Here is a 16,830-nt window from a genome sequence, read left to right as displayed (position 1 = left end):
TATAAATGACATTCTATTTTAAGAGAAGAAATGAATACCAATGCAGATAAATGGTGTATTTTTATCATAATTAAGATGGCTAGGGCTAAAGCTTCTTTTGTCCCAATAATGTTGTTCTGAAGTATTAGGCTTAGCAATGAAGACAGAATATTTAAAAAAGGAAATATATTTACATCCACAGTGAGGATATACAATATATTGGAGATTAGATATTTTTGTTTTCATAGTATTTAGCATGTAGTATATATTTGAACATTGCAGGCATTTACCAAACAAGCAACTAAGTATATTCAGATATGTTTGAATATATTGGCATCTCCATTTAAGGTTACAGCTCAATCTTCCACTTGTCCTTCTTCCTAGATAGCTATACAACTATCCTTAATGAGAATCACTCTTGAACATCAAATTTACAGGACAAACCTACACTCTAAAAAAAGAGTCCAGCATTTATCATCAGTCAGGACTGTTCAAACTTTTTAATCCGAGAGTGAAACATTGTGAAAATATACCTGTAGGATAGGTAACCTTTTATACTTTTTTCTGTTGATTTGAATATGTTTTTTTCCAAAACCAATAGACTTGTTCAACAAATCCCTTGTCATAGATTGTCACGTAGTTACTCACCAGGAAGCGGACATCATCGAAGCCATTGAGAAGCAGTTTACTTTCGTACTGCTGTAAGCCGATGGACTCCAGCCACTCCCCAACACTCTGCTCCAGCATCCGTGAACCTGATGAAAGAGGAATCGGCAGACGCTTGAAAAAGGAAAACCCATTAAGGCGGTAGCAGCGGCACTCTGAGGAAGAGAAGTGGCATTGCCACATCATTGTCATTATCATAAAGGAGCCAAACCAGGGCCAGAGCACAATTAGATGGCAGACAGCTCCTCTTCTGCACACCGACCATGAACAATAAGCTTCTGTCCTGTTCAATCTAGAGCATTAATTTGACTCTCAGTTATATTTAAAACTCGGAATCCAGGTTGTTTATAATTGTCCCTGTAGTCCAAGCATTACATGCATTGATTTCCTGGCTTGAGGTGTGCTTCTCACCAGGTATACGCATTCCAAACCTCACAAGAATCTTGGTCAGCTCACTCTTTCATCTGCAGGGGCTGTAAACTTTCCAAAGCAGAGGAAAGGATTCCAAGCCAGAGCTAGTAAGAAGAGCATCCAGCTCACAAATACACTTAGCCCAGCAGACGCATTCATGCAACTTCAACTTGAGATGCATTACTTCAGATTCATTACCTTGTGCAATAGTAAGGAAAACTGTTAACACTGGAGATGCAAAGCAGTTAGAGAGAAAATATATCTTCATGCAGTTGAAAGAAGCAAACAGACACAATAGGAGTTCGGAAAAGCAACATCAGCCAGATTAATGAGCAGCTGTCCAAAGAAGACATGCAAGACAACACACACACACAAACACACACACACACACAGCAGTAGAAGAATAGAGACTTATACTTTTTTTCCCCCAACAGTCCCGAAACAGGCAAACCATGATAAGGATTCTTCTTTGTTATTTTATTACAAGGAGCAGAGGCATGATTGATAAGCCTAAGCTCAGAAGTCCTGCCACTGTCACTCTACTACCTATCCAGATATATGACATTTTGATAGCCTGTACTGATTGAACTGGGTTGGGAATCAACACAAACATTCAGATTAGAGCAGAAATAAATACACTGGAACAAAATGAAAAGATTCAGTTCATTTTCCATCCAAAGTCTGCTCCTGACAATTCTTTGTCAACTTTCATTTGCCAGTCCTTCATCTTCTTCTGCAAAAGGCAAGTACTACTTTCACATTCCTCACACAGATAAACAAGTAGTTCTCAGAACAAAGCCCTTAAAGTCCTGGATTTAAGAGGGGGAAAAACAACAACTGCTGAACATCCCCCACCCGTCCTCTGTAGCAGTTAGGATCAGATACGTTCTGACACCTCCTTTTAACCAGTTAATGAGAAATAAGTTCTTCAAAGGCCAACAGAAGCAATGCAAAATAGCTCTTCTTTTCTCTCTATAAAAGAAGAAAGTCTAGGAATTTGTTACTTTCCTTTGCTGAACAGGAGATGCTCGATGTAAGCAGGAAAGTTCAAATTCCACAGCTTTGCAGTCCTTAGGTAAATTGCTATGCAAACCACAATTGGAAGCTATGCAAAGTAATTCTTCTTTTGTCTATGCCTAGGAAAGTCTAGGAATTTGTTACTTTCTTTTGTTGAAACTGGAGGCATTTGATGTAATCAGGAAAGTTCAAATCCCGCAGCTTTGCAATCCTCAGATAAATTGCTATGCAAACCACGCAGTATTTTCTCAGCCTTCTTAGCATGCCCGCTCTTGAAAACAAATTTGCACAATATTGGTGATGACACTCGGGTTGCAGCCTTTGAACCCTGTGGTTATTTGAAGTTCTGCACATTTAAAACTAGACCCTGCTCCTTCCTCTCTGTGATGCCTACACAATGCAGGGCTGGTTGTTCTCTGAATAATTGGAAAGGGTTCGAAATCCTGCTGCACTGGCCTGCAGAGAAGATCCTCTGTTAAGCAATGTTAATGAGTGCCCGGGAGCTGGCCTCCCTTCTTAATGCATACTGCAGCACCAGGGATGCAGCGCTCAGGAAAGGTTTCCGCCTCTCTTCTTTGATAAAGCCTGGCCAAAGGGTGATTGACTCCCCAAATTCGAGCCGCAGCCTCTGTCTTGTTCAGAGAGTCTCTCGTTGTACTGGACAATTTCTTTTCCACTCCATGAGCAGTCAAAAGGACAGTGCTATTTTCCCAGGCAGGCATATGTGTGTCTCTTTCAAAAAGCTGCAGCAGACTGCTTTGTCTAAAGGCGGCTAGCTAGCTCCACACTTGCTGCATCTCTCCTTCTCCCAGTGGCTGTGCCCTTCCCTCTCTCCTCGTGCCCACACCCCTCCCAGCAGAAGCAGTGATCAGATTTCAGAACAGAAGCTGGCAAAGGAGAAGAAAATAAGCCTCCGTAATACCTACTTTAAATGTACAGAAGGGATTCAATGAGCCTGAGCTACACCATTGGGTTTTACAGTGTAAAGCTGACATAATCTGTTAGGATTAATTTATCAGGGGTAAACTGAAGAAAAATCCCGATTCAGAAAGTAGGTACAGTTGAAGGCAGGTAAAGGGGAATTAGACAGAAACACACAAAGCTATCTTTGTCCACTGAACCTTATGTACTCGTATGCGAAAACTGCTGTGCCTGGAATTTTTAATAAGATTTTTTGCCTCTATTAAGTGTGATGATGTAACACAAGGATAAAAGGTATGCTTTCCAAAACTGTGAGAGGGGGGGCACAGCTTGCTTACAGAGAAGAAGAACTGACAGCATCAAATGGTCCTACTTTGATAGCAGATTTTATAATCTTTAGAGGAGACTAGCAAAGTATAAGGCACACTGTCTTGAATATCAGCAAAAGAGACAACTGTATTAGCATTACAAGACTTGTGCAGATGCAAAATGTTTGTGTAGAGAAGATGTATGTGAAAGGGACAACTTGTTTAGGTAATCTCAACTCATGATGTCTATGCAAAATCAACTATAATTGTTAATTCCTGTGCAAATATATCATGTGGGATTGTAACTGCTTAATCTTCAGGTAGAATGATTTTGACAAGCAAAAGCAGTTATTATTTAAATTCATGGCTGTAAACCATGATAGGACTAAGACTATTGCAGGGACTCTTTAATACTTTTTTGACATATGTCAAATTATAATGAACAGAATGCATATTAATTTTATTTTTTGGACAGGAAAGTTCATGCAGTCAGGAGGTGGCCACTAGAATGGAAAACACTGCTATCAAACTTAATTAGATAAATTGGAATTTAAAGTTGTAGAATGCAAACTGAAATAAAAACCTGATCTAGAAGGACTTCTAAAATAATTGTTTAAATGTTTTTAAAATGTACTTTACTAGCAGTATCCCATATGAATTCTATGTAGCATTAGAAGCTTCCAGCAATGAAAGTTGTAAACTCTTTAGAACTATTTGTAATCACACAATACTGTGATTAACGGTGTGATTTAAGCTTCACCAAGTCTAATTAATACATAAAGAATTCTGGTTAATAAACACAAAATAGTGTACTATATCAGGTTTTTATTCAACACTCTGAGCCAACATTCAATGTTTTCACTGGAATAATATTTGAAGTTTTAAATAAATAAAAAACTCCTTTAGTAGCAGATTAAATATACCCTGTATCTGTTATCAGGTGCCAGTCTGCGATCCGGGGGTTGGGGAGCCCTGCTGTAAAGCACTATGGAACAATATGTAAGTGTTATACCAGTACTGCTATTGCTATTGCTTGTGATGGGAGAGATTTCATACTTTAGGAAAACTTAGAACCTATCTATATGGGGAAGTTTATATTGAAAAGTACACAACCCACATATCCCAGTGGAAAATAACAAATGTTCACAACCTGTTCAGCAAAAGGCTTCCATGTATTTTAGTAAAATAAAATCAAGATCAATAATAATATTGATATTAACATCTGTCTAGAAAGTCCTAATGTGTTTAGTTCAAAAAAATTGGAATGTCTGATTATTGGGGGGAGGTACCTCCAAGTCAGCCTTGGCTCCTGGGGGAATGCCTGGACAAATCTCTGCAATTTTCTTGGTAAGAGTTTGGATATGGTTTGCCATTTCCTGCTTCTTCGAACCGTGATGGAATAACTGGCCGAAAATCACTCAAGTGGTTTTGAGCTTAAGGCAGGACTAGAACTCACAGCCTTCCCATTCCTAGCATGGTACTTTAACCATTACATGAAACTGGCTCTCTATGTCTGATATTAGGCATGACAAACAGCCTTATCACATATGTTTTCATAAATGACGGCCCACTTCAGCAGAGAAATAAAATACAACCCCGAGAAAGTATAATATGCATGCAGAAGAACGGAATCCCTTGACATTCGAAGTGATAAAAGATGAAGTAAAGAAGAAGGGATACCAAAGAGATGAGAAAAGGAGAAATGAAACAGAATTACCTTTGATTAAAAAGATGGAGGAAAAGATGGAGGAAAAGATGCAGCACAACACCACAGTTTTGAATGCTAGGTAATTCATACATCACTTTATATACAACTTTTGAAACTTGGGAACTAGCTCAACAAGCTGGAAGTTGACCCTGAATATCATCGGATTTATTTTACAAATTCAGAAAGACAACAGACTATAATAGAGATCATAGATTCTGGTTTTTCTAAGAAAAACATTGCTCATTCAAGTAAAACAGCTGTTTCTCTAAATCCTGGAAATGACGAACAGAAGGGGAAGAGGAGCAACGATACAATTCCTATCTAAACAATACCTCTAAGAAAAAAATTAGTACAGGTAGTCTTCGACTTATAACAGTTCATTTAGTGACTGTTCAAAGTTACAACGGCACTGAAAAAGTGACTTATGACTGTTTTTCAGACTTACCTTTGCAGCATCCCCATGGTCACATATCAAAATTAAGATGCTTGGCAACTGATTCATATTTATGACGGTTGCAGTGACCTGGGGTCATGTAATCACCTTTTGTAAGCTTCTGTCAAGCGGTCAATGGGGAAGCCAGATTCACTTAACAACTGTGTTACTAACTCAACAACTGCAGCGATTCCCTTAACAACTGTGGCAAGAAAGGTCCTAAAATGGGGCAAAACTCACTTAACAAATGTCTCACTTAGCAACAGAAATTTTGGGCTCAATTCTGGTTGTAAGTTAAGGACTACCTATACTTTGTTCTGCCTTATAAAAATGCAACCCAGCCACATGCCCATTTCAAGTATCCGTTTTATCATTATTTAATTTTGAGGCGCCATGGTTGTGGAATGAAAGCTAATCAATCATCCGTTTCCCTTGCCATACAATTACAGCAGTCAATTAGGACTTCTTGTAATGTGGAACTGGCAACAAAACAGATGCCTAATGTCTGCAGAACATTCTGTATGCCTACAACTACGTGCCAATATTGGAAGGGCAAGTATAGTTTCTGCAAAGCAGTAACACCCACATTTTGGCCACATGAGCCATTATGAGAAAGCAAAACAAACTAGGTGAACATCAAAAGGCTGTTGCTTCTACAATTGTTCTAGTTAATAAAAAGGATGTCATCTGCATAGAAAGACAGACACCTTGGAATAACTGGTCAATTGCATTTAGAGATGGCTGTCAGATATAAAACATATTTTTGTACCAAATGGATCCCATAAGAGTGTACTGAGGGAAAGGATGTTGTGACTTCATGTGAATATATAGTATGGGACATATATTTAACCTGGCTGGATTTCTGTAGTGAAGCAAACTTTGAAGGCTGTCTGGAAGCTGCAGTTAACTTAAAGTGCAGCAAATTGCCTACTAGTGATTGGCACTCACAACCGTTACTTCATTATAATGATCATGTGAGCTCTCCACTGATATCAATAGTATGTATGCAATTGCTACCAAAGACACAATAAGGACAACCTGCTCCATCCAAAGCTGATTTGTTCAAGGCAAATGTCCCAGGAAAAACTATTGGATACCCCATTTTTGTGATATGAAGGTGCCGAGACCAGAACACACACTACCTTTTAGTGATGGTACCAATGATGTGGAACACCCTCCACTTAGGAGTGAAATTGGCCCGATTGGTAATGGACTTCCAGAAACTAAGTTTTCCGAGAGCTTTAGGGAGTCACATTGATAAATAATAATAAAATAGATAATAAAACACACATATAACATTAAGTAAATTGTTATAACTGCATTAATAGTTTTGTTAGTAATGTACTTTTCATAATTATGTAAGACACAGGAGTCCTGAAGGCAGAACTGATATTCAGTAAAAATAAACAAAATCATATTTACACCACATTTTTAGTTCCCAACTACAGGTATTTTCAGATGGAGAACTCCCAGAACTATCAATTAAAAGGCACTGTGAAACTGTTCCAATTCCTGAAAATTCAATTGGTAAGAAAAAAGATTTAGTTGAAAGACATCAGAGAATTGCAATTCACTTGGAATCACTGTGGAAGTCCCAGGGCGAAAGAGGACTAGAAGCTCTCTTATTCATTGACAAAGAAGTCCTTTATGCCAATGATAAGATTAAAAATGACTGCTGCAGCTTTAAAATATCTGTAAACATGACGTATTTTCCCAAAGTTAGTAATATTAAAAAATTAAATTAGATTGTTAATAAACTGCCTCATTCTGCCACAGGCCAAATGGCGCTAGGAAATGATCTAAGGTAGCCATAATACATCACTGTTTGCTAAACCTTGAGAGTAATCAATTTATCCAGCAGAGCAAACTCTACTATTGAAATTGGCAACATCATATTATGTAGCATTATGTATTAGCTCAATTCACAACAGAGGTTATTATTCAAATATGCCCACGACTACCTCCCAAATGAATGTCTGAAGTGAAGCTGAAATTCTGTTATCTTTTTCCAAATGTAGACTATATAGCTACTCTTCTGGTACTTCTTCAGTCAAATAAGATGGATCTGATTACAATGAAAGTGCTGGAATGCTAAATTCCAGCAATGAAAAACCTGTCAGAAAAGAGGCAGTGCTGTCTAAAGAGGCTTGTGCAACAATTTATCTTGATGTTATGCACCCTGCGTACATCTTCAAGCACCAGTCTGCCATATGGATAAGCAGCAATTGATATAATCTCTCTGGAGCTTGTGAATATATCCAATCCAAAGAATCTGGATTCCTAAACTAGAAGATTCTCTATTTGGAAGGGTCCACTAGATGCACTGTTTCACAAACCGGATCCATAGGTAGCACAAAGGAGGAATACTTTATTATCACTCATGACCACCATTTATTTTCACGTTAAAACAACAACCAAAACTTGGATCCAGCTGCTTTGTTGAAATTTTAAAATAGTTTTATTGTAATCAGTCAATTAATTTCAATAAAATCATATTACAAATTGCAATTATGAACCTGCTCTTTTCACTGGTTCAAATATAGTTAAGGCAAAGATGGTGGCCATATTGCGCAAGAACCCTAATCTTATCTTCAAAACAGATCTAATCAGGATCGTCTTTTAGGGCTGGAATACACCTACAGAGGAACTTAGGTTTGTACTGGATGATAAATTGTGGGAATAATTGCAGAGAAATGCTCCCACAGGATGTGCCATAGTGTACACAAAACAATGAAAGCGCATGGGAATGTGGAAAACAGGATAAATGACTCATAAAAGTAACTGGCCACAAGCAAGCTCTGGCCCTAAGTGATAACATTGTATGCTAATGAGTGTAATAAGAATAAATGGGGGTTTCAGAGTCTGTTCTGAGCTCTCATCCCGAGGCATCTCGCTTGCGTGTCTTATTCCTCATGAGAGACCACTACACGTGGTGACCCCGATGTGATCCTGTGCCGACGGATACGTCCCTGCTAACCCTCTGCTTACCGCCTGGAATAGGCTCGGTGCACCCGACGATGTCGCTGGCGACTGACTCTAATTCGTAAGTATGGGGGGTGGAATGTTTGCAGCTCAGAAAGTGCATGTTGAAGAACTTAGGCAATTAGGCAGGAAAAAATATTTAAGCACCCAAGACCGAAAAACTACCACGCCTTTCTCTAAATCAGAGGCTGTCAAATTGCTTGCTTACGTTTGGGCTAACTGTCCATCTTATCCGGAACATTGCTCCTTAAAAGCCGACACATGGAGGAAAAATTGGCGCAGTCCTCCACCAAGTTCCGAGGGCTCCCCCAGATGTTCTTTGTCTGTGGAAAATTGTCTATACATTGATTCAGACACATGCTGAATCCCCTCTTCAGCCGTTGTTGAATCCACCTCCTTATCAAACAACATCTGTTATGTTAACAACTCCTGCTCCAGACTTACGGGTTTGCCAACCCATGGCTCCTGAGGGTTTTTCCCAACCCACGTGCTGTCAGACTACTGCTGACAGCCCCTCTGGCCATGCCCAACCAGCCAGGAATTATTAGAGGAGCTTATCAAAAAGCAATAAAAGAAGGAGGTTTAGATACCTCCGATTTGCAGGATACTGAGTTGTTTCCAGTCACATACCAAAATACACAAGCAGGTATTGTTTTTGACTGGGAACCCGTGCCTCTGGTAATGATTAAAGAATTAAAAACTGCGGTAAAGGATTATGGAATTACCAGTCACTACTCCAGAGGACTTCTTAATTCTCTAGCGGGTGCCTATCAACTGCTACCGCAGGATTAGAAAGATTTGGCTCGGATGTTGCTTAATGGAACCCAGTATGTGGTGTTTGAGTCCGAGTAAAAAAGGGAATGCTTAATAGCCCTACTATGTGTCAGGCTTTTGTGGATTTTGCATTACAACCTTTCCGTAAATCTCTTCCTACTTTTTTGGTTTACCATTATATGGATGACATTTTGATTGCGGCTCCTGGCCTAAAGGGTACAGTACAACTTGTGCTATCGGAGTTTGTTACATTATTGGCCACATTTGGTCTTCAAGTAGCCCCAGACAAGATTCAGACCCATGAACCTTTTTCCTACTTAGGCCATAAGGTTTTGGCCTCATACTCATCTCCAGTAGTACCCTCCATCAAAATACCCTCACCTTTGACTTTGGTTGCCTTGCAGCAAATTTTAGGCACCATAAATTTTGTAAGACCCTTATTTATAGCATTAAAGGGACCTTTAGGCCCTTCTTCTATTGCAATTCTTACTCCGGCCCAGGAGCAAGTGTTTAGTTTAATAAATGAGGCAATGATCACCCGTTGGGTGGATCGAGCTCTACCAGACCACCCACTCTCATTGGCAATTTTTGCTACTCCTCCGTTACCCACTGGAGCGCTTATACAATGGCATGACAAAAAAGTTTACGTTGTAGAATGGTTACACCTCCCTCATACCCCACGTAAGTCCATCAGTTCCCAGCCTCATTTAATGGCTCTTTTAATAAATAAGGCTCGCTTTCGAGTTAAATGCCTTATTGGTTTTGATCTTGCTGGTTTGTATGTCCCCATTTTTCTTACTGTTTGGGAACCCCCCTTTGGCCACATCTGATGTCTTACAACTTTCCTTGGCCGATTGGTCGGGTTTTGTGTCTTGTCATTTACCTTCTGATCCCTGTTTTCAACTTTTCCTCAACGTTCCCCTTTCCCTGTCTACTTCCTTGGTAACCTCCGCTCTCTCAGATACGTTGACGCTTTTTGTGGATGGGGGGAAAAACATATGGTTCTTGTGTGTGGCAACAGGATGGATCCTGGCACACAAAAATCACCCCGCCTCAATCCTCTGCTCAACGTGCTGAACTTGCTGCTACGATTTTGGTTTTTCAGACTTTTCCCCATTTACCCTTTAATTTGATTTTGGATAGCCTTTATGTGTATCATGTTCTTATTTCTTTGCCTAATTCCTATGTTTTTCCCTCTTCGGACGACTCTCTCTTAAGCCTTTTTCTTACCCTTCAACTCCTTTTGCAACATCGTGTTTGTCCCTTCTTCCCCACCCATATTCGTAGCCACTTGCCTTTTCAGAGAGAGCAATGCCCGGGCGGATGGAGCTGCTTCTGCAGCCTCCTCCATTTTAGTCCTTTCCCCGATTACTCCATGGGAAACTCATGCATATTTTCATCAGAATAAAAAAGCTCTTATGAAACAATTTTCCCTTTCAGCTCAGGAGGCATCAGCTATTATTCCACAATGTCCTACCTGTAGCCTTCAAGCACATGAAGTTCCCCAAGGTGTCAACCCTCGGGGGACGCAAAGTTGTCAATTGTGGCAAATGGACGTGACTCAATATTTGCCATTTGCCCCTTGGAAATATTTACATGTTTCCATTGACGCCCATTCAGGCTTTATTATGGCCACCCCCAAACAGGGTGAGGCCACCAAACATGTTATTAATCATTGCATTCGGACTTTCTGTATTCTGGGTAAACCAACAGAGTTGAAAACTGATAATGGCCCGGCTTACACTAGTTCCGCCTTTGCGGCGTTTTGCCATCGCTGATCCATTATCCATAAATTTGGTATTCCTTATAACTCCAATGGTCAAGCCATTGTGGAACGAGCTAATCAAACTTTAAAAACTGCTCTTGCAGCACACTCCAAAAATAAAGGGGAAAATAACCCCGGCTTACCTGGTATACAAAATGTTTTAAATCTTACTCTTTACACTCTCAACTTTCTTAATGTTACTGGCACCCCGGGTCTCACGGCCGCCAGCAGGCATTTTTCTGCTTCTCCCGCAGACTCTCCACGTCCACAAGTGTACTACCAACGTCTGCCGGACCCGTCCTGGAAAGGTCCTGCCTCCCTCATTACTTGGGGCCGTGGTTACGCCGCAGTTGAAGACCATGGTGAAATTATCTGGACACCTGCTCGCTGTGTTCAGCTTACATGGTGCCTGCTGACGTTCCCTCGGTGTAGTACACATGACTTGGGGGCTTGGGGTCCCAATTCTTATTTACAGGACTTGAAGAAGGTTTCACACCTTTTTAATTTAACTAATTGTTGGATTTGCTTACATATCCCAGCTGATAGCAAAGGTGGCATGGTGTTACACGCTATTCCCTTTAATGAAACTAGATGGAAACAAGCTACCTGGCCTAGAACGCAAAGTTTGCTCGACATCACATATGCTGTAGCTACCCGTGTGCAGGAACCTGCTCATTACCGTTTTTCCAGCACAGGCCGATGGAGAAATGCAATATATCTTGGCACCTACACTAATTGTGAGACTCTGATTCTGTGGAATTGGCTACTTTTGTAATGCCATTAATACAACAGCGCCAGATGGAGTCAATAAATACTGGGCTTGCAGTCAAATGCAGGCCATGGGACAGTTTGCCAACTCCTCAAAAAAAGGAACTTATGACATACCTAATATGTGGCTCATATGTGGTAGAAGAGCTTACTGACAGACTCCACGAAATTGGCAAGGCGTATGTACATTGGGATTGTTGGTCCCGGGTATATATGCTATGAAAGAATTACCTAGTGGAAGAATTCGAAATAAACGAGACACCTTCTCCGCATCCCCCCTGATGTTGGGAGGATCATCCTGGACTCAATTTTCTAGAGGTGTTCTCCACCAGGTGTTGTTATGAATTATAGAGATTTGCATAAGTTAAATAATTGGACTGTTGTTATGTTTAATGAAACTATTACTACTCTAAAATTAATTAAACAGGAACTGGGGGAAATAGGTAGTGTAACATTGCAGAATCGTTTTGCTTTGGATATTATTTTGGCTGCAAAAGGTGGTGTTTGTGCTTTGATTCATTCACATTGTTGCATGTACATTCATGATAATCAACCTAATATTTCTGCCACAGTGGAAAAAATGGAGTCCTTGGTACGTAACAATCCCCTGCATAGTGATGGTTCTGGTACCATCGACTTATGGGGGGCTCTGTGGTCATGGCTACCTGATGGCTCCTGGCTGAGATCACTGATTCCTGTGATAATAACCATCATTGTATTGCTGGTGTTACTTTGTTGTTGTATTCAATGCCTCCCATCCCTGCTACAAACGTGCAAAACCCTCCTTCCCTCTAATAGGGCGGACGCTCTGGCCATGGAAACCGAGGTCCGTCTGAACTTAGAGAAAGTCTCCGTTGATAATATAAAAAAGGAGGAGATGTGGGAATAATTGCAGAGAAATGCTCCCACAGGATGTGCCATAGTGTACACAAAACAATGAAAGCGCATGGGAATGTGGAAAACAGGATAAATGACTCATAAAAGTAACTGGCCACAGGCAAGCTCTGGCCCTAAGTGATAACATTGTATGCTAATGAGTTTAATAAGAATAAAAGGGGGTTTCAGAGTCTGTTCTGAGCTCTCATCCCGAGACATCTCGTTTGTGTGTCTTATTCCTCATGAGAGACCACCACAATAAATTAAGCCAGGGAGCTACAGGGAGAATGGAGCACAGTAGATATATTCAGTGCATTTTGACAAAGATAATTACTCAGATAATAGTGAAAACATAGATAAAACTTTCCTTGCTATGTGGTCATCCACACATTTGCAGTTCTGGAATCTGTAATATTCATGTTCCCCCCACTAGTGCTGTTCTGCTCCAAGAGAATGCCTGAGCTATTGCTGCTAACATTCAATACCAGAGTGACTCATATGTTTAAGAATAGGACTGCCTTCTTGAATATACAGTAGTTGCTAGCCCTTAAGTGATATTTCAAGTCTTGTTTGGACTGAGAGAACTAATTATTTTGTTTAAGATAATGCAGAAAATCTGACAAGTCAGATGCCACTCAAATTATTTCCTTACTGGGTTATGACACCTAAATTTGCAAATAAATGGACTTTAATTATTCTGCCCCGCTCCCCCGTGAGGAAAGAGACCCAAAAGGTGAAGAATATGAAAATCATCACAACTTTCAAATGAAGTTCTTGGAAAATTTATTCTTTAAACTATCATAGGAATATTAATTATTGTGAGAAATATATGTAGATCTGTATGTTCAGTTATACTAAGCAAAATGGGAAAATACCTAGGTTATTGATCTAGAAATAGGACTCAAAAGATGCTGTACTATAAAAAGCCAAGTAGAATAACATGATGAGCAATGTTTATGGTAGCATAATAAAATCTTGCAAGGACAGGGGGAAAATGTACAGGTAGTTCTTGACTCACAACTATTTGCTTAGCAACTATGCAAAGTTACAACCACACTCCAAAAATGACAACCACTGCATCATCGCCATGGTAACAGCATCAAAATTCAGATGCTTGGGACGCATTATGTATTTACAATGGTTGCAGCATTGCATGGTCACATGTGATTTGCAACCTTCCCAGCTGGCTTTTGACAAGCAAAATCATTAGGGGAAACCAGATTCACCTAATAACTGCGTAATTCAATTAACGACTGTAGTAATTCACTTAACAAATTTGGATGGGGATCATAAAATCAATCACCTAACAACCACCTTGCTTAGCTATGGAAATCATTTTGAAAAATTGCTGAAATCTCATGAGATAATTAAATCTTATGAGATAGTTATATCTTATAACATGTTGACACTTTTGACCTTCTAGCATTTTGCTGTTCTCACTAAAATCTTAGTTGACTTAATGACGATTTGCAAAAACTTTCAGTTGTAGTAGTCCACACATTAAAAAAATGAGACTGTCAGTTACTGGTCTAGTAGTTTCTAGCAAGTAGTAGCAATTCCATGAACTCATTAAAAGAAACAAAAAATAGAAACAAGCATAACTGTAGAAACTGTATCAAGAACAAATACTACCAGTTACACAAGCAAGTTCCTCATTCAAACCCACATCATCTTCAATGTTCAAAATGTTATATAAAGCTAAACTATTTGGTATTTCTGAAGCATAAAGTAATAAGTAGTCAAGGTAATTTATGCTCCAGTCAGATGTTTATGGAGAACAGAAAAGAGTTGTGATTATTTCAGAGACCAGTACATTAATGTAGATAAAGGCTAAAAATTGTGTGGAGGAGAAATTGAAACATGCTTATAATCAACAGTATGATCTCTAGCACCATCCAATATATTGAGCCAAATAGAGATAAAGAGCCAGAGCACATGGGTTTTCTGTGCTGGTGGGAATTCAGCTGCTCTTCTGATTAAGCACTCTCTGAAAGAACTGAGAAGAATGTAAGAGACAAAGCTGGAAAATACAGTTGTCTTGATCTATTTTTTTTCTCTATGTGTTGATTACACTTTTGAAGGAGCGTGGACTGCAACCAGCCCTTCATTCATTTTCCAAATTGTATTTTCTCTCTAATAATCAATGATGCTATTTTTGCTTATGCATGCTGACAGTTGAAGCTGAATCGACATGATATGAAAAGATGTGACTTTCATAGCAAATATTAATATCTTCCAGAAGAGTCCAGATGAAAGCACCAAACAGTTGATGATGAAATCAAAACTGGAACCATACATTTGAGAAATTCAGATCAGTCCAGTAAATCCAACAGTTCAGAGTCATATTAGACCCTGCTAACTACTTAAGATACTTAATAGAATCTGAAAGGAATGTGAAGTACTCTGGGTCACCCAGGTGGGACAATATATAATACACTACCTGAATACCCATGCTCCGCTACAAAACTATGTGATTGGGCTTGATAAATCGACACTTACAGCTTGAAAATTAATAAGTAGTTACCATAGATCTCTCCTCTCCCCTTCTCTCCCTCAGTCTTGCCCCACAGAAACCTCCCCTCTCTTATCACATTCTCTCTCTCAGGTTTGCCCAATGAAGCCCCACCTATCTTATCAACTTGTCTCTCTTAGGCTCCTTTCCAAACTCCCAGCCAGCAGGCCAGACGAGTCAGGCGCTGGCCACGTCCATATCCAAGTTTTCAGGTTCGGAGGGTGAGTAGAACGTCTAACTCCTTAGCATCAAAGTGTGTTAATAATAATATAATAAATACTAATGTTCTAATGGTCATTTCGAAAAATCCTTTGTTACCAAGCACCTAGAAGCCAAGAGGAATATACATGCCAAATTTCAGGTTAGTAGGATTTATAGTTCTGGAGATTTCATGATTCCTATGTGAGTGCTTTGCTCTGTATTACTTGGAGTTCTCAAATTCCAGCAAATGCCTCAAATTACACAAAGCTATTTCTCCACTGATAAGTACTACATGAAAAAAAACTATTTTTCTTGGAATGCTATGTATGATTGCTTAGCTGTATCAGAGCAACAGAATGTGAGTTGAATTATATGTTCCTCACATTATCTATTCATAAAAGAATCTGAAATACCATTTGTAGTAGAATAGCTGCAAAAGTGAGATACTTAAATACATTTATAAACAAGTTGAAAAGTTGTATGTAGGCAATAGTCTTCCAAAAATTCCAGGGATAGTAATTATTGAACTTCAATGGAAGACAATAGCATATACTGAGGATTTGAGCACATTTGGTACCTAGAGTACAGCATTACATACACCATTTTTGCACAAAAGTTTTATATATATATATATATATATATATATATATATATATATATATATGTATGTATGTATGTATGTATGTATGTATGTATGTATGTATGTATGTATGTATGTATGCATGCATGCATACATATATATACACACACACACATACACACACACACACACACACACACACACACATATACACAATTGAAGCAAAGATACTGATTATCTTCCTCTATTTTTGGGAGGGAGGGCATTTCATGCATTGCAATAGCTCTTCCACTTGGGACCGGACTTTTTTTAATGGGCAGTGCCAAAATTCTGCATAAGTTATTATGTGAAAGTGAAATTTTCACATAATACTCACATCAAGTGAGTATTTTTTAATACTGATTATATAAACCTATATTAGTGAAAATGTTATGTTGTATTCTTTGTGTAGATTATTAAATGATACTAATATTTTGATCCTTATGATCTTTATACTTATTCACATAAATAACATCTTCTAAATTAAAAATTATTCAACATCAATTAACTTTTTTTAACACAAAAATTTCTAATTTAACTGGTTGCAACATCATGCACACAAAGCTACCTACAGCTATAGAAATAGGGTGTTTCAAGACAGAGAGAGAGCTCTATGACCAGAGGGAGAATTCCTGTGACAAAACAACTTAATATTACCGTTTCAATTTCAGCATAAAGATGAGTTGTGAATCAATATGAATTTGATAACAGAATAATTGGCATTATCTTGCATATTGTATTCAATGCCATAGCTATTGTTATCTGCCAGATGGACATAAGTTGTCAGTGTACTTTAATGTGTTCCTAGCTTTCAGGAAATGCAACATACAGCTCCATCACAATATCTTTAGAGATATTCTCTAAAGCTGAAGCTGAATCTCCAAGATGGG

At 39.0% G+C, this 16,830-nt stretch overlaps 1 protein-coding gene across 7 annotated transcripts in view; it reads right to left on the bottom strand.

The window, feature by feature from the left end:
- Positions 1-16,830, bottom strand: part of ANKS1A (ankyrin repeat and sterile alpha motif domain containing 1A) — a 142,755-nt gene that overhangs the window by 27,375 nt on the left and 98,550 nt on the right. For 6 of the 7 annotated variants that reach the window (XM_014070712.2, XM_014070714.2, XM_014070717.2 and 3 more), the window contains one exon: positions 628-734. In XM_014070712.2, the coding sequence (XP_013926187.1) occupies positions 628-734 (107 nt within the window). Of the gene's footprint in view, positions 1-627; positions 1,444-16,830 lie in introns of those variants that run through there. The other variant, XM_014070719.2, reaches the window with a different exon arrangement.

Source organism: Thamnophis sirtalis, unplaced genomic scaffold (assembly GCF_051295495.1).
Source record: "Thamnophis sirtalis isolate CommonGarterSnake01/CBP01778 unplaced genomic scaffold, rThaSir2_p1.2 scaffold_7, whole genome shotgun sequence".
NCBI classification, from domain to species: domain Eukaryota; kingdom Metazoa; phylum Chordata; class Lepidosauria; order Squamata; family Natricidae; genus Thamnophis; species Thamnophis sirtalis.
Note: the sequence above shows the minus strand (reverse complement) of the source record. Positions and strands in the feature narration are given on the sequence as shown.